Source organism: Cebidichthys violaceus, unplaced genomic scaffold (genome assembly GCF_023349555.1).
Source record: "Cebidichthys violaceus isolate CVI_PGR_0920_01 unplaced genomic scaffold, fCebVio1.0.p SCAF_45, whole genome shotgun sequence".
Lineage (NCBI taxonomy): Eukaryota > Metazoa > Chordata > Actinopteri > Perciformes > Stichaeidae > Cebidichthys > Cebidichthys violaceus.
The window spans coordinates 24220-42500 of NW_027176650.1; the positions used below are offsets into that span (position 1 = coordinate 24220).

Consider the following 18281-nt stretch of genomic DNA (forward strand, 5'->3'; position numbering starts at 1 on the left):
CTGTCAGTCCAGAGTCAGGGCTTCAGCCCCCCAGCTCCGTTACGTCAGCGATGGGCTGCATGTCTTTCTTTTGATTGGCTGAGAGAGTGAGCAGCTGGCGGTTCAGAGCGCTGATTGGCTGCCTGCTCTGTTTGGAGGCGTGTCGCTGCGCGAGGACCTGCAGCGGCTTCTCCTCCTAAAATGGCTGAAAAATAGAAGGAAAATAATTTAAATAAAGAAAAGAATAGAAACAGAAAGCGGTTCGTGTGGGACTCTGCTGGACTCTACTGGACTCTGGTGGACTCTGGTGGACTCTGCTGGACTCTGCTGGACTCTGCTGAGAGAAACTTTCCAATGAGCTGCACCAGGTACAATCCGCTCTGAAACTGCGCCACAGAGGCTTCATTCTACTGAGTTCTACTCACTGAAGCCCTCTATCGGCTTTATTGTTATTAATATTGTTGTTGTTGTTCTTAATGTTGTTGTTGTTGTTATCATTATTATATATTTAATCCTGAAATATGATAAATATGTGAAAAGTACTAAATGTGTTTTAAGTTAAAACTGCAATAAGAGCAGGAAACATGACAATATATTTATTATATTTAATAATATTTATAAAAGTTTACTATGTACAATATAATACATTACTATAATTTACTTCACTATACTATTGTATATCTTGTTGTCATAGTTATTGTCATAACAATTAGAGAGAAGCTCCCACATTATATATGAAATAACAGGATAGATAAATAACATATAGATAAATAACAGTATAGATAAATAACAGATAGATAAATAACAGATAGATAAATAACAGTATAGATAAATAACAGATAGATAAATAACAGTATAGATAAATAACAGTATAGATAAATAACAGATAGATAAATAACAGTATAGATAAATAACAGATAGATAAATAACAGATAGATTAATAACAGTATAGATAAATAACAGATAGATAAATAACAGATAGATTAATAACAGTATAGATAAATAACAGTATAGATAAATAACAGATAGATAAATAACAGTATAGATAAATAACATATAGATAAATAACAGATAGACAAATAACAGTATAGATAAATAACAGATAGATAAATAACAGATAGATAAATAACAGTATAGATAAATAACAGATAGATAAATAACAGTATAGATAAATAACAGATAGATAAATAACAGATAGATTAATAACAGTATAGATAAATAACAGTATAGATAAATAACATATAGATAAATATCAGATAGATAAATAACAGTATAGATAAATAACAGTATAGATAAATAACAGATAGACTGGAGATGGGGGCTATCACCGTGGTGCAGAGTTTAGACAGCTGTAGTATTAAACCTTTTGTCTGAGAAGAACCGCAAAGTATAAGAAATGTCTGAATAACAATAATACACAGCTCCTTGAGCGTCTGGTGGGGATGTCTAAGATGGACTGAAGTTATAATGAAGAATCCACTCTTCGGTCATCTGTTCGTTGGGTAGTTTTTTTTTTTAACCCCTCTGGATTACAAGCATGCATAAAAACACCAAACCTTTTTGAATATTGTTTTTATTCAATAACAAATAACACCAACAATAACAGAATCCTTAAAAATGAATGTCTTTATTTAAACTGACACGTGTTGCAGCGCTAAGCTGTCCATCTCCGCTGAGAATGGAGAAATGTCTGGCTGAGTCCTTCAAGAGTCACAAGACCAGCAGAGCCATCGTCCATGTTGGTCATGAAGCTTAGTTTAGTTAGGTTAGTTTAGTTTAACCCATGTGGGGCTCGGAGGCTCTAATGCTCAGACAGCAGCCTTAAAACGCCGGCGTTTAGGGGGAGACGGGGCGCAAACGTGACTTTGAGGTTCGTTAATTGAAATTACATGAGTCTGTTTTTGTTACTAACCAGGAGGTTAAAGCGCCGATACTGCACATAATGCTTTTCTTTTTTACCTATTGTACCGAATCGTGACCCCAAAACCGAGGTACGTACCGAACCTTGAATTTTGTGTACTGTTACAACAGTTAGTTAAGTTAGTTGAGGAAGTTGAGTCGAGTGTTTAGTAAACTTAAGTTTATTGAGTTGAGTTGAGTCTTTGGTACCCTTGTTTGTTGAGTTTAGTTTAGTTGAGTTGAGTCTAGTGTTTAAACTTTGTTGAGTGTAGTTGCATTGAGGCTAGTGTTTAGTAATCTTAAGTTTGTTGAGTTTAGTTTAGTAGAGTCCAGTGTTTAGTAAACTTAAGTTTGTTTTGTTTAGTTTAGTAGAGTCCAGTGTTTAGTTAACTTAAGTTTGTTCAGTTGAGTTTAGTAGAGTCTAGTGTTTAGTAAACTGAAGTTTGTTGAGTTGAGTTTAGTAGAGTCTTGTGTTTAGTAAACTTAAGTTTGTTGACTTGAGTTTAGTAGAGGCTAGTGTTTAGTAAACTTAAGTTTGTTCAGTTGAGTTTAGTAGAGTCCAGTGTTTAGTAAACTTAAGTTAGTTAAGTTTAGTTGAGTTAGTTAAGAGTGAACCTGATAAATAGTTTCACTTCCTGATGCAGATCTCAGATCAGTTTGGTTAGAACAAGTAGAACCCTGTTCTCTGTCTCTCTTCAGGGTTCTCCACATCCTGAACCGTCACCCCGGGGGTCCATCTCCCATCATGCCAGTTGACATGGCCGTGAGGATCTACCTGTCCAGCTCTCCTCCTCTGCGCTCTTTCCTCAGTAACTATGACCACTGCTGTTCATCATCATCCTCATCATCAGCTCTGATGAAGCGCTGTGAACCGCTGCGTTCCTGTCTGTCCTTCAGTAACGTCGCTATGCCAACCTCAACGTCCGTCGCCACAGAGGTCGTTGGCCCGGCGTGGCTGAGGAGGAAGAAGAAGAAGAGCGTGGTGTTTGCAGACTCTCGAGGTCTGGCGCTCACCGCCATCCACGTCTTCAACGAGGCCGAGGACGACATGCTGACCGAGCTGCAGTTCCACCTGATGGAGGTAGAGGGCACTGCCACCCGACCGCACCTGGGAGACAACAAAGGTGAGCAGCTAACAGAAACAATCAATCATTTTGATTCGTTCCAGAACATTTCTCTTTCTTATTCTGTAGTGAACTGATCTGTTCTTTAACAGTAATAGTGTTGTTTGTTAAAAGCATGACCTCTGGTGTTTAGATTATATCACTTTTCAATATTTGCTGACATTTTGTAGACAACTAATCGCTGTTGAGAAAATAATCTGCAGATTAAACAGTGATGAAAATAATGTTTTTATTTATGCACCACTTTTCTATAGAAGAAGAAGATATATACATTTATATAAAATACATAAATATACATAACAATGTAAACGAGTAGAATTAAGTTAAAACCCACAAAAATAAATGTTCCTCTTCCAAATGCTGCAGATTGTGCTTCGGGCCTGGTTCTAGACTTCACCCAGCCAGCTGCAGACTATCTGGACTTGAGGAACCGGCTCAAAGCTCAGCAGGTTTGTCTGGAAACCTGTTCTGTCCAGGAGTGTCTGCTCTCAGGGACTGTTCAGGTCCGAAACCTCTGCTTTGACAAGTCTGTCTCAGTCCGGATAACTTTTGACTCGTGGCGTTCCTTCCTGGACATTCCATGTCTGTACCTGAATAACGTCTATGGCTGCCCAGACACCGATACTTTCTCCTTCTCTGTCTTGGTACCGGAGGTCCTCGAGCCCTCCAACAGAGTGGAGTTCTGCATCCAGTACCAAACTCAGGACCACACCTTCTGGGACAACAACCACGGGAACAACTACTGGCTGGTGGACCCAAAAAGCAGCTCGACCCAGAGCACGGAGAGTACTGCCGGGCTGGAGATCTTGAGAGACCACGGCAGAGAGAAGGGTGAGTCCATGGAGTTTGATCCCTTAGGAAGTCCCAGGACATCAGCAGGAAACTTCCCTAAGTGGCAAAGCTTGGGTCATGTGGAGACCAGCGCTCCCTACTGGTGAGACCACCACAGGTCAGGTTTTTTATTTTGCACTCACTGAGGTCTTGTTCCCAAGATGTAAGAGATTCACAGGAGCACTGGAACGCCTCCTTATATCCAGATGTGTTGGTAAGATGCACTACAAATCATTGCTTTACTAGAGCCTCTGTAGCTGCACTAACATGCATGAGCCTTTATAAAAGACAACTTTAAGATGGATTGAAAGGACAATTCAGGTATTCAAACTGTGTCAGCCCAACAGTGACTTAGATCCAGCTCATCTAGGTTTCCTGGAATCCAGCTGCCCAATAAGATCCAGACCAGGTTCACATCTGGTCCTCCTTTGCTGGAACTCAGCCACAATTCAGCTGGACACCTGCCATGGCCTCGTGGGAAGTCTTGAAAACCTTGCACAGGTGCTTTGTAAAAGCATCCTAAGAATTCAAGAGTTTTCAAGGTGCCACATTTTCAAATATGCAAGAGTGAACTGAGTAGCTGAGAGATATTCCAAGAGAATCAGGAGTCATAAGAGCTTTGTGAAAGCAGTTTTCAAAAGGGTCAAGGAGGTGACCTGTAAGGCTGTAGAAGTCTTACGCAGATTCATAAGTGCTTTTTTAAAACCCCCAAAGACCCATGAGGTGTTCAAGGTATTACCAGTGTTTAAAAAAAACAATAACACAAGGCTTCAGTATCATTTGTAAAATGTCACAGCATCAGGCTCCATATGGCTCCACACAGGAGTTTTAATGCAGTATATATCTATCTCTCTCTCTCTCTCTCTCTCTCTCTCTCTCTCTCTCTCTCTCTATATATATATAAATAGATAGATATTTAACTTTGTAAAACAGAATGTAACAAATACATTCATAAATACAGTATATGAAATACTGAATAGTTATTGATTAAAATAAAGATCAAGATCAGCCTATTGTCACAGGACCTGATCCAGCTCTCTGAGTCAGTATCGGACCGTTATCAGTATCTGTGCATCTGTACTTTGAAAAGAGAAAAATTAAACGGGACAGATTAGTGCTGTGAACTACTTGATGAAAACTCTTCTTCAGTCTCTGGTTTAAGGTTGTTTTCACTGTTGAATCTTGTTTGTGTGGTAATCTTCACTGCCTTCAGGTTCAGTTCACCTTTGAGTCAGTTGAACTCTAAAACCTAAACGGGCTGAATCCAACTGTTGGGACTTCCTATTACTCACAGACAGAGTCCTGGGTGAATGGCCTCGATTGAGGTCTGAAGTCTCGTCTCATTGTGCATTTAATACCTTTGAAGCACATCTATGACTTTTTGTGAGTCTAATGGAACGAAAAATTAAGGCCACGAGGGCTCAGTCCAGTCGAGAGGGGGGACATTTGGATTCTTCCCAACCTGAAAAGTACTTTTGGGGTTGTTTTGGGTTTTTGTAGAAATGATACTTGTACCCCTGAAGACCTTTAATTCATACAGCAGGAGAGTGAAAATGCAGTTCAAGTTAATGTTCATCTGTTATGTATTGACTGGATTTAGAGTCAAATCCTGTCTCAATGTGACATGAAGCAGAAACTATACCGACCGCTATAAGCAGAACTTTATTTTTGTTTATGTTGTCCTCTGAGCTTCAGCATCGGCCAAACTCATCTTTTAGTTGTTTTTGATTGGATGTTTCTTTGTGGGTGTTTTCACTCAGACTCTAAAACTTTGTTTTGTTGTTAATATGATGTCCTTGACTTCATCTTGACTCAGACCCTGTCTGGACTGGTCTTGGACTTAAGTGGTCCACCTGGAACCAATAAGTTCTTGTTTCGCTGTACTGATTCGAGCACCAGCAGTTTCCTCCTTCAGCCGCTGTAACCCCGCCCCCAATCAGATGTCTCCAGACTGATGTGATGTTGATGTTTGAAGATAGGATGTGTCTGTAAACAGCATTGAAAATATGGGGTGGGAGAGGGAGAGAGGGAGAGAGAGAGAGATCAGTAGTGGTCAAGTGAGCTAGAGAGTGAATGTCGAGAGAGGATTCAAAAGAATAAAAGATAATTTTCTTAGTCTTTCACAACGTTATGTTCTGAAGCACAAATAAACATCTAAACCTCACAAACCTACAGGAAGCAGCCCAAGCCTGCTGTAGTCAGTCCTCTCTGTGTCGGTCTGTCGGGTCTGAGAGGTCCGAGAGGTCTAAAAGGCCTGAGAGGTCTAAGAGGTCCGAAAGGTCTAAAAGGCCTGAGAGGTCTAAGAGGCCTAAGAGGTCTAAGAGGTCTGAGAGGTCTAGGAGGTCTTTTTAGGAAATTGTTGCACATTACAGTATATCTTTAATGTATTTATAAGACTGAACAAAAGTGTTAAGGATTCTTTGTGAGCCAGGCTGGATACCAGACCTGTAGAGGTGTAGAGGGTCAACCAGGACCTTGTTCATAGATCTGTCCGTTCTGACGGAGTCACGCTAACGTCTAACTATAACAAAGGAACGTATGTCTGTGAAGGCAACGTGACACAGTGGAAACTTATTGAAAACAAGTTTAACTGATTTTATTGGTCCACTGACCTGTAAATAGCATGACGTAAAATGTTCTAGAAATAGATTATATAGAAGGTTCTAGATATAGATGACATAGAAGATTCTAGATATAGATGACATAGGAGATTCTAGATATAGATGACGTATATGGTTTTGGATAAAGATGACATATAAGGTTCTAGATAGAGATGACATAGATATAGATGACGTATATGGTTTTGGATAAAGATGACATATAAGGTTCTAGATAGAGATGACATAGATAGAGATGACGTAGAAGGTTGTAGATATTGGCGATACAGAAGGTTATAGATAGAGATGACGTAGAATGTTCTAGATATATATGGCATAGAAGGTTATAGATATAGAGGACATAGATATAGATGACGTAGAAGGTTCTAGATATAGATGAATAGATATAGATGACATATACGTTTCTAGACAGCGATGACGTAGAAGTTTCTAGATATATATGGCATAGAAGGTTATAGATATAGATGACATAGATATAGATGACAGAAGGTTCTAGCCATATATGGAGTTAGTTCTGGATATAGATGGCCTAGAAGGACAATCTGCATAAACACTGATAACGGACACTAATTGTAATCACAACCAATGAACCTCAGTGTAACACTGTGTTCCTAATGATTGTGAAATTGACGTGTCAGCAGGAATTTAGCCAAACACACACATGTAGCTTTTGGTTTTTGCTTCCCGTCTTTGTAGAAAACGGGTTCTTCACACAGGTTTGTTCTTTAGTTCTCAAGGTGATTTTAATAAAAGAGGTTGTTCCACATTATTAATTCACTGTTCTGTCAGATGAAAAGTATGAACCTTGTTTATAAAATGTACATACATTAAATCATCATTTAAAAACTGCATTTTGTATTTACTCGGGTTATCTTTGTCTAATATTAAAATTTGTTTGATGATCTGAAACATTTAAGTGTGACAAATATGCAAAAAAATAAGAAACCAGGAAGGGGGCAAATATTTTTTCACAGCACTGTATATATATATATATATATATATATATATATATATATATATATATATATATGTATATGTATATATATAGATATATATATAGAGAGAGAGAGAGAGAGAGAGATAAATATACGTACGTTTTTTTTTTTCTGTATATATGCATGCATGTAGGTGTGTATATACATATATGCATATATATATATATATATATATATATATATATATATATATACACAAATATATATGTTTAATGTTGGTTCAGGTCAGCTTCTGATTCTCTTTCAGAGAATAGTTATAACATAGTTATATAACACAGAACCCACACACACATACACTCACACTCACACACACACACACACACACACACACACACACACACACACACACACTCACAAGAAGATTAAAACAGATTAAAATGACATCATCATGTTGCTGCAGATCAGCTGACTAAAAGAAACATCAGCTGTTCGTAGTTGAGTTTAACAGGTTTTGATCAGTTATCAGTTCGATGACATCATTGATTTGATGAATATTAAATCAATATACTTCTATGTACATGAGATCATAATCAATTACACACATGAAGGTAGACGGACGACAAACTGATAATAGAGCTATTGATGTTTCTCTGCCTGACGTCTTCACTTTGTCCACTAGGTGGAGGCAAAGCTTCATGGAACACTTTGTCTCTTCGGTCGCTCTTTGATTCAAATGTTGCTTTTACTTTACTTCATGAATTATTTCATAAATCTTTTAAAATGTTTAATTTAATTTTCTATTATCTCTTTCTGCTGTGAACTCATTTATTCATTGTATTTACTTATGTATTTATTAACTTTCCACTGTAATTTGTGGGTGTGTATACATATTTATTTATATATATATATGTATAAAAATATATGTATTTATATATATATATTTATAAATGTGTGTATATATATATATATATATGTGTGTACATACATGTGTACATATATGTGTATACATATATGTGTATATATGTATATATATGTATATTTATAGTTGGCACTTCATCATGACCGACGATTTATGATTGAAGTTTGTGTTGAATCAAATAAAAGAGGTGAAAGAAATTCATCCAACAGGCGGAGCAACATCTCCACCAGACAAAGATAGATAGATAGATAGATAGATAGATAGATAGATAGATAGATAGTAACTTTATTGATCCCGTGAGGGGAAATTATTTTGTTGCAGCAGCAATAGGTTACAGGTAACAAAAGGTAAAAATAACAGGGTAATATTCTTAATATAATAAAAACAATGCACATGTCAATACACACAATATATACAATTATAATAACAGAGTAAAGATATTAGATAAATAATGCACACTATATACAATGAAATAGAATAATAGAATGATATTAAATTAACTAAATAAACAGTAGTGCAAAGATTTAACCGACAGTGAATGATTTGGCCCGATGTGATTTATTGTACAGTCTGATGGACAGGAATGTTCTCCTGTACCATAATAATATCAATAATAATACGCATTATTATTATTAAATACTCGTATCTATTGTTATTATTATTATTATTAATAAATGATAATATATATATTATTATTATTATTATTATTATTATTATTATTATTGTTGTTGTTGATTTTTTGTTATATATAGTTTGTTATGAATTAAAAACAAAATGTAAGACAAACATACAGACAATACTAAGAAAAGACTACTACCACTAATACTACTATACTACTACTACTACTACTACTAATACTATACTACTACTACTACTACTACTACTACTACTACTACTACTACTATTACTACTAATATAGTACTACTAATACCACTGCTACTACCACTTATAATACCACTACTACTGCTACTAATAATACTAATAATACTAATACTACCACTGCTACTACTACTAATACTACTACTACTACTACTACTACTACTACTACTACTACCACCACTAATACCACCACTAATACTACTAATGCTAATACTATAGTACTACTAATACCACTGCTACTACCACTACTACTGCTACTATTAATACTAATACTAATACTACCACCGCTACTACCACTAATACTACTACTAATACTTATACTACTACTACCACTAAAACTACTAATGCTAATACTACTACTACCACTATTAATACTACTATTACTACTACTACTATTAAAAAGAGTAATATAATAAGAAGAATGAAGTGTGAGTCAGGAAAAGGATAAAAAAAGAGAAACCAAACTTTTCAAGTATAGTAAAAACACATAAAAAATGTGTAAATAATTAAATACATATAAATGAAATAATATTAAAGGTCACGGATTCACTTATTTGAGGCAATAAAGGAAATAAGATATTTCCTTCATATATTTTCCTTCTGTGTTTGTTCACATCGTAAATCTTTGAAGAGGAGAGATGAAGCGGAGCCATGAAGAGGAGCCATGAAGATGAAGAGGAGCCATGAAGAGGAGCCATGAAGATGAAGAGGAGCCATGAAGAGGAGCCATGAAGATGAAGAGGAGCCATGAAGAGGAGCCATGAAGAGGAGAGATGAAGAGGAGCCATGAAGAGGAGAGATGAAGAGGAGCCATTAAGAGGAGCCATGAAGATGAAGAGGAGCCATAAAGAGGAGAAAGATGGAGGACACCAGGTGTGAACATCTGGAGCCGTCAGTCAGACCTGAATTCATTAACCTCCTTCATTAATTAATTAAAGACACGTCAGCTTCAATTATGACCAATTAAAGAGCTGAGCATTTGAATGAAGGTCATGTGACAGAGAACCAGCAGGAAGGTCAGCTGACTGGAGTCATGTGACAGATGACATCATCATTCCTTTTAAGGAACTTGTTGATATCAGCTGACATCAGTCAGTTAATTCATATTTAGTTAATTAATTCAGTCCTCCACATGTTTAATGATGTGTTCACTGTCCTGTTGCTCTGTGTGATGTGTTCAATTTCTCGTTGCTCTGTGTGATGTGTTCAATTTCTCGTTGCTCTGTGTGATGTGTTCAATGTCCTGTTGCTCTGTGTGATGTGTCAATGTCGCGTTGGCCTCTGTGATGCGTTCAATGTCTCGTTGCTCTGTGTGATGTGTTCACTGTCCTGTTGCTCTGTGTGATGTGTTCAATGCCTCATTGCTCTGTGTGATGTGTTCAATGTCCTGTTGCTCTGTGTGATGTGTCAATGTCGCGTTGGTCTGTGTGATGCGTTCAATGTCTCGTTGCTCTGTGTGATGCGTTCAATGTCTCGTTGCTCTGTGATGCGTTTCATGTCGCGTTGCTCTGTGTGATGCGTTCAATGTCGCATTGCTCTGTGTGATGCGTTCAATGTCTTGTTGCGCTGTGTGATGCGTTATTTGTTAGAGTTAATAACGAGACTCTTATGTTGTCATCATTGTAAACAAATAGTTTTATCAAACAGCAGCAGATTGTTTTCTTCATAAATTAAAAAACAAGTCAGAACTCGTATATATAAAGTCTTTAATGAGAAGATGATTTTTTATGAAATATGAACTGATTCATTTACAAACATAATGATTAATCATCAGGTTTCATAAATCACTGATCAGCTGACTCTCTGTTTCCTCTTGGTGTCGCTCTCTCCTCGCTCGCCCGTCTCTGCTGGGATGAAGGGAATTCCCTGAACTGGGACGACTGGAAATCCCTTAACACACACACACACACACACACATATACACACACACACAGAATGTGAAAGTGTTCTTCTGTTGAAGGTCGACCGCTTTGTTTCCTTCATTTTCTTTTCAGTTTTCTGGCTTCTTGCCTGTTTTTCCTCTTTTTGTCCCTGAGTAGCTGCAGTGAAGTCTGCTGCTATTCCCACACAAGAGTCCGACGCTAGAGTCCGACGCTAGAGTCCCATGCAAGAGTCCCACGCTAGAGTCCCACGCTAGAGTCCCACGCTAGAGTCCCACGCTAGAGTCCGACGCTAGAGTCCGACGCTAGAGTCCCATGCTAGAGTCCGACGCTAGAGTCCGACGCTAGAGTCCCACGCTAGAGTCCCACGCTAGAGTCCCACGCTAGAGTCCCACGCTAGAGTCCCACGCAAGAGTCCGACGCTAGAGTCCCACGCAAGAGTCCCACGCAAGAGTCCCACGCTAGAGTCCCACGCTAGAGTCCCACGCTAGAGTCCGACGCTAGAGTCCGACGCTAGAGTCCCACGCAAGAGTCCGACGCTAGAGTCCCACGCAAGAGTCCCACGCAAGAGTCCCACGCTAGAGTCCCACGCTAGAGTCCCACGCTAGAGTCCCACGCAAGAGTCCGACGCTAAAGTCCGACGCTAGAGTCCCACGCTAGATTCCGACGCTAGAGTCCCACGCTAGAGTCCCACGCTAGATTCCGATGCTAGATTCCGACGCTAGAGTCCCACGCTAGAGTCCCACGCTAGAGTCCCACGCTAGAGTCCCACGCTAGATTCCGACGCTAGAGTCCCACGCTAGAGTCCCAGGCTAGATTCCGATGCTAGATTCCGACGCTAGAGTCCGACGCTAGAGTCCGACGCTAGAGTCCCACGCTAGATTCCGACGCTAGATTCCGACGCTAGATTCCGACGCTAGAGTCCCACGCTAGAGTCCCACGCTAGAGTCCCACGCTAGAGTCCGACGCTAGATTCCGACGCTAGAGTCCCACGCTAGAGTCCCACGCTAGATTCCGACGCTAGAGTCCCACGCTAGAGTCCCACGCTAGAGTCCCACGCTAGAGTCCCACGCAAGAGTCCGACGCTAAAGTCCGACGCTAGAGTCCGACGCTAGAGTCCCACGCTAGATTCCGACGCTAGATTCCGACGCTAGAGTCCCACGCTAGAGTCCCACGCTAGAGTCCCACGCTAGATTCCCACGCTAGATTCCGATGCTAGATTCCGACACTAGAGTCTGACGCTAGAGTCCGACGCTAGAGTCCCACGCTAGAGTCCCACGCTAGAGTCCCACGCTAGATTCCGACGCTAGATTCCGACGCTGGAGTCCGACGCTAGAGTCAGACGCTAGATTCCGACAGTAGAGTTCGATGGTCATTCATGTATGTGTGTGTGTGTGTGTGTGTGTGTGTGTGTGTGTGTGTGTGTGTGTGTATATACATTATATATATATATATATATATATATACAGTATATATATTAATGTTGAGTTTACATATATTCTTTTGTTTGATGTGACTTCAGCAGGTTCAGCTTCGTGGTTGTTACCAGTTTGGTTCCGATGTTTCCACCTGAGCTGTTAAATGCTTCCTATTGGCTGAAGGAGTACAGGTGAGGTGATGTCATGATGATGTAATGGTGATGTCATGGTGATATGGGTCAGGTTGTGTATTTAGTGTTAAATTACATTCAGAAATTAAATTAGTTTAGAACCAGACTTGAACGTTTGCGATCAGGTCTGATTCCTGTTTCTTCTTCTGTTGAATCACACACACACACACTGAATGTAGTTTAATGTGACTCAATGAATGTTTTTACCAAGTCAGCCGTGTGTGTGTGTGTGAGTGTGTGTGTGAGTGTGTGAATGTGTGTGTGTGTGTGTGTGTGTGTGTGTGTGTGTGTGTGTGTGTGTGTGTGTGTGTGTGACAGCTGGCCCATCTGACTTTGCCGTGACATCTGGGAAACCCGCTGGTGAGCCGTACGAACGCCAGTTGATGTCGCTATTTAAATGCAAATGTGTGTGTGTCGAGCGCTTGCACCGTCACACACACATGCAAAAGGAAACACTTCACACACAATAAAGACGAGGAGGGTCTAACACACACACACACACAACCACATACACTCTCTTTCTCTCTCTCTTGTCCGTTAATCAGATTAAAAACTGCAGAAAAAATCTCTCAAATTAATTTAAAAACTATTTTTCTATGTTTGTTCATTTGTTTTAAAATATTTATAATAATTAGATGCTTTCATTAATTTACAAGTTCAGAATTTAAATTAATATTTATGAATTAAAACAGAAGTAAAATGTTACATTGATTTATTTAACCTTTTAATTTCTAACTTACAATATAAAATAAAATAAAAATACAGAAACAAAAAGAATAAAAAGAAAAGATGAAACTAAACAGATTCAGATTGATATTAAATGTTTTAATGTGAATGTAATGTCTTCTTCTTCTTCTTCTTCTTCTTCTTCTTCTTCATCATAGAGAAGCGAGTGTCTTAAGGCCACAGAGGACAGAAGTCAAACCCGTTATATAGAGAATAATATAATAATAAATCTACATTCACACGTAAAATAAAACGTCACGTTGATCGATGGACTTCTGAAGGAAACTCACTTTGTCTTCATCTAAATGAGATCAAAGAGCAGAAGACGCCACATAAACACTATTTACTCTTTTCTTCTTCTTCTGTTCTTTCATGTTATTATATTAATAATAATGTTATTTATTTGTTTATAGTATTTTATATTATTATTTTTATATTGTAAAGAGAACGTGTATTCTAATGTTTGCTTCTTTTCTGATAAACATTTTAAACATGAAGGACAAATGTATCGTTTTATATTTAGTCATATATAAATGAAGAACAAATAAAAGAGAATAAATACAAATAAAATAAATATACATTTATAAAACACAACATCTCACAGGAGTTGTGATAAAACATTCAAGATAAAAGTTTCATATTTTTTAACTGAATCAGAGAAAGATCGTTACCCCCCCCCCCCCCAGCAGGTCGGGGATTTGTCCCGTAAGAACGAACACTCATTTGGAAACCAGATTGCCGTCTCCTCCTCCTCCTCCTCCTCCTCCCCCCCCTCCTCACCTCCCCCCCACCCCTCCCCCTCCAGCGCTTTACATCAGACGTCCTCCTTCAGACAGCTCATTTATTCCTCCATTTAAATTGAATTATCAGCTTTTTATTAGAAAGAAAAAGGAGAAGAGTGATTAATAAAACCATGATTGTTGATATTATGATTATATTAATAGATTATGATTATTATTATATCATTATTATTATATTAATAGATTATGATTATTGTTATAATATTATTATATTATTATTATTATTATTGTTGTTGATCAGGTTTTTATTGATCTCTTCTTTTAGTTTCTGTAAAAGTGATTTTAAATGAAAATGAGGAGAATAAAAAAGTCTGTAGGACGTTCACCCACCAGATCGTCATCCAGGAGGAGGCGCTCCTCCTCCTCTTCTCCTCCTCCTCTTCTCCTCCTCCTCTTCTTCTCTTCTTCTTCTTCTTCTCCTCCTTTTGTTCTTCTTCTCTTCTCTTTTTTTCTGTTTGTCATCATTTTTGTTTTCTTCTCATTTGAATTTTTTACTGAAACAAAAGGAGTCTTACACATGAAGCTTCTCTTCCTTTTCCTCTCTCCTCCCATTCTCTCCTCTCTCCGCTCGTTCTCTCCTCTCTCTTCATTCTTCCTCTCCTCTCTCCTCTCTTCGTCTCCTCTCCTCTCTCTTCATTCCTCCTCTCCTCGTTCTGGACTCGGTCCTCCCCTCGGAGCCTCGGAGGCCTTCGCTCCCAGAACACAGGAGCGCTGTTACTCTGAAAAACCTGTCTCACTTCCTGTCTGTCATTCACATTAATGAAACAACTTTCTCTGTTCGGTTCATTTCATTAAAAATAATATTTTGTTAGCGCCACGAATCCCTCACCGGCTTCCCACCAGCACGGCAAGTACTGTACCTAAGAGAGACCAGAACCGACCAAACCAGAACTGGAACCAGTTCAGAAGAGACTCTTTTATAAATATATATATATATATACATACATACATACATACATATATATATGTATATATGTATATATGTATATATATATATATGTATGTATGTATATATATATATATATATATATATATAGTTAGAGAGACAGAGAGAGAATGAGTTAACTCTCTCTGGTTGGTCGGTTGAAACACCCCTCCTCTCTGTCTCTCTCTCTCTCTCTCTCTCTCTCTCTCTCTCGCCTCACATACTCTCACATACTCACACACACACACCCTCGCTCACCTTCCTGTCCTTATATGGTCAGGCTCCGCCCCTGGCTGTGATGTCGTCAGCAGCTCAGAGGAAGACCCGTGGGGTTTTTGGGTTTTGGCGTCCAGTCCTGTGGGGCCGCAGGGCTGAGAGTTTCTCCTCCGCTCCTCATCCCTCCATCATCACTCCTGTCTCCTTCTCTCTCCTCCTCTCTCCTCCTCTCTCCTCCTCTCTTTGGGGAAAAGAAAAAAAGACACTTAGCTTGCGCTCGATTCTCCGTCCGGACTCGACTCTGTTCTTCTCATTTTTTGTCCTCTGAGGATTTTCTTTTTCTTCCTCTTCCTCTTCCTCCTCCTCCTCTTCCTCCTCCTTCCTTTCCTTCAAACCGGGTTTCAACACGGCGGCCAAGAATTAAAGAAAGTCTTTTTAAAAAAGAGAAATGTTAGTCGCAGAGTAAAAAGTTGGATGAAATGTAAAACGGAGGAAAAGTTGGAAAACTAACAATTTGACCCGATATCAGAATAAAGCGGCTTGTCGGCGGTTTTGGACTTTGAGTGTCTGAACATCTGCTTTTTGTTTTCTGCTGGACTTTTCTGTTTCCTGTCCGTTCTTCTTCTTCTTCTTCTTCTTCTTCTTCTTCTTCTTCTTCTTCTTCTTCTTCGTGGTCGTGCGGTCTCGGACCCTCGGGGCCCCGGAGATGTTCGGGATCCAGGACAACCTTCCCCGCGGGGCCACGGCCGGCATGAAGGAAGAGCCGCTGGCCGTTCGCTCCTGGATGCACTCGACCGGCGTCGTGGACGCCAACACAGCGGCTCAGAGGTAAAGCGGCCGCTCTCTATCGCCCCAGAGGGATTGTGGGAGCTGTAGTCCCGGCGGACAGTCGGCAGCAACGTTTAGATCATAAATTCATCTTCTATTTTTACACCAAACAGAAAATTAAAAATGTTTTTATTAGAAATGTTTTGATCAAAACTCATCTTTTATCTTATTAATCAGAAGAAGAATCTTTTTATTAATGTTGAGCTCAGAAACAAAACAGAAACAGAAGAAATTAATCACAATATTAACAATTATAGATAATAAACCTTGATCTGTATTTAATATATAATAATAATGTTACTATGTTATATATTATAGTTTACAGATAGAAAGGTATTTATTTGTAAAAAAGCTATGTTTATAAAGATAAATAAAAAATATATACAATTAGTTAAGTATTATATTCACAAATGTAAATATAAATGTGTATATATATATACACACATATATATATATAATAACATACAAACTTTTACATCCTGCAGATGTTCCATCAGTTAAAACTTGATTATTAACTCTAAATATATTAATATTAGTCATATTTGAAACATTATAATTCTGATGAAATACTTCGACAGCATTGATGTTCAGAGCTGCAGATTAAATATAAAAGTCAAATTCTGCTTCATAGTGAAATTAATTTCAAAGTTCTATAAATAATAAACATAAATTAATGAAATGTGTTTTCTGAGCCAATATGAAAATAAAAGTATGAACAATTATTTAAAGATTAAAGATATAAAAGCAATAATTAATCTCTGATCGTGTCAGGATGAAAGCGTTCTTTTTATTCTTGTGAACAATAATAAAATCAATCTTTATGATTATCTGTTTATTTCTCAGATTACTGATGAATCTCAAATAGTTTATAATATATGTATATATATATATAAATATATATATATATTTATATATATATATACATATATGTATATATATATGTATAATAGAATAATAGACACATAATAGAACACTCTGTGATCATGTGAACGTGTGTCTGCTGATTCTTTTATTTATTATCTTGATTTCATATATTTAATATTTTGTGTTTCTTCTTCTCTCTTTTGTTAAAAGTCCTCAGAATATAAAAATCCAACTCGTCGTATGAAAGTGAGAGAAATCGTTCAGTCGGGTCAAAGTGTTACTTCTTTATTATGAATATTTATATGAACATGTTGGAGGTTAAAGCCTGAAGCGTCGTCCTCTGAATATTTACTTCAATCTTCATTTCTTTCTCATCCAATGAGAAGATCATTTATGTCTTTCTTTGTCAAACACTTGATTATAATAAGGAGAAGAATTATTATAATTATTATCATTATTTCAGCGTGTCACAAAGTGATTCACTAACATCATGTTTGAGCGTTTGATTTAAACCCCGGTGCGATGCTGCTTCGGGTCACATGAAGGGTTAACGTTGGTCTGTTCTTCATCAAATGTTTCACACATTTTAAAATGTGTTTTTATTGAGGTGTGGGCGGAGTCAAAGTCACTCTGATGTGAGTTTTAATAATATTATTAACGTCTGTGATATGAAATGATTCACTGATGGCTTTGTTTGATTTTAGATGAAAAATGAAACATTTAAAGTTGAACATTAAATGTTTTCTTCAGTCTGATAAAAATCACTTCTTCAGGAAACACGCGGGTGTGTTGGATATCGTGTCTCACCGTGCTGTTTGTGTCTGTCCTCAGTGGGGTGGGGTTAGCCCGCGCTCATTTTGAGAAGCAGCCTCCGTCCAACCTGAGGAAGTCCAACTTCTTCCACTTTGTGCTGGCGCTGTACGACCGGCAAGGTCAACCGGTGGAGATCGAACGCACGACCTACGTCGACTTTGTGGAGAAAGACAAGGTGAGGGAGGAGCCGACACACAAACCAAACACACCTTATGGTCACTACCGACACACAAACCAAACACAGCTTATGGTCACCACCGACACACGAACCAAACGCACCTTATGGTCACCACCGACACACGAACCAAACGCACCTTATGGTCACCACCGACACACGAACCAAACGCACCTTATGGTCACCACCGACACACGAACCAAACGCACCTTATGGTCACCACCGACACACGAACCAAGCGCACCTTATGGTCACCACCGA

At 38.4% G+C, this 18281-nt stretch overlaps 2 protein-coding genes across 13 annotated transcripts in view; both read left to right on the forward strand.

Annotated features, from left to right (window-relative positions):
• Nucleotides 1-141: 141 nt before the first annotated feature.
• Nucleotides 142-15130, forward strand: LOC137886746 (protein phosphatase 1 regulatory subunit 3C-B-like). Of its 9 annotated transcripts, none has more exons than XR_011104993.1 (5): nt 142-347; nt 2578-3002; nt 3369-3833; nt 9816-10057; nt 12587-15129. XR_011104993.1 is itself a non-coding variant. In XM_068729347.1 (5 exons), the coding sequence occupies exons 1-4, from the start codon at nt 334-336 to the stop codon at nt 12643-12645; spliced, it is 963 nt and encodes a 320-aa protein (XP_068585448.1). In that variant the 5' UTR covers nt 142-333; the 3' UTR covers nt 12646-12673; nt 13558-15130. The 9 variants fall into 9 exon arrangements, 7 of the variants coding, with proteins under 7 accessions (XP_068585448.1, XP_068585447.1, XP_068585449.1 ...); XR_011104994.1 differs by lacking the exon at nt 12587-15129 and adding an exon at nt 11043-11374; XM_068729347.1 differs by lacking the exon at nt 9816-10057 and having other exon boundaries at nt 12587-12673; nt 13558-15130.
• An 80-nt stretch (nt 15131-15210) lies between these two features.
• LOC137886745 (transcription factor COE3-like) overlaps nt 15211-18281 on the forward strand; it is a 39958-nt gene continuing 36887 nt past the window's right edge. For all 4 annotated transcript variants that reach the window (XM_068729341.1, XM_068729343.1, XM_068729342.1 and 1 more), the window contains exons 1-2: nt 15211-16168; nt 17864-18020. In XM_068729341.1, coding sequence (XP_068585442.1) covers nt 16047-16168; nt 17864-18020 — 279 coding nt within the window. In that variant the 5' untranslated portion in view covers nt 15211-16046. The remainder of the gene's footprint in view (nt 16169-17863; nt 18021-18281) is intronic.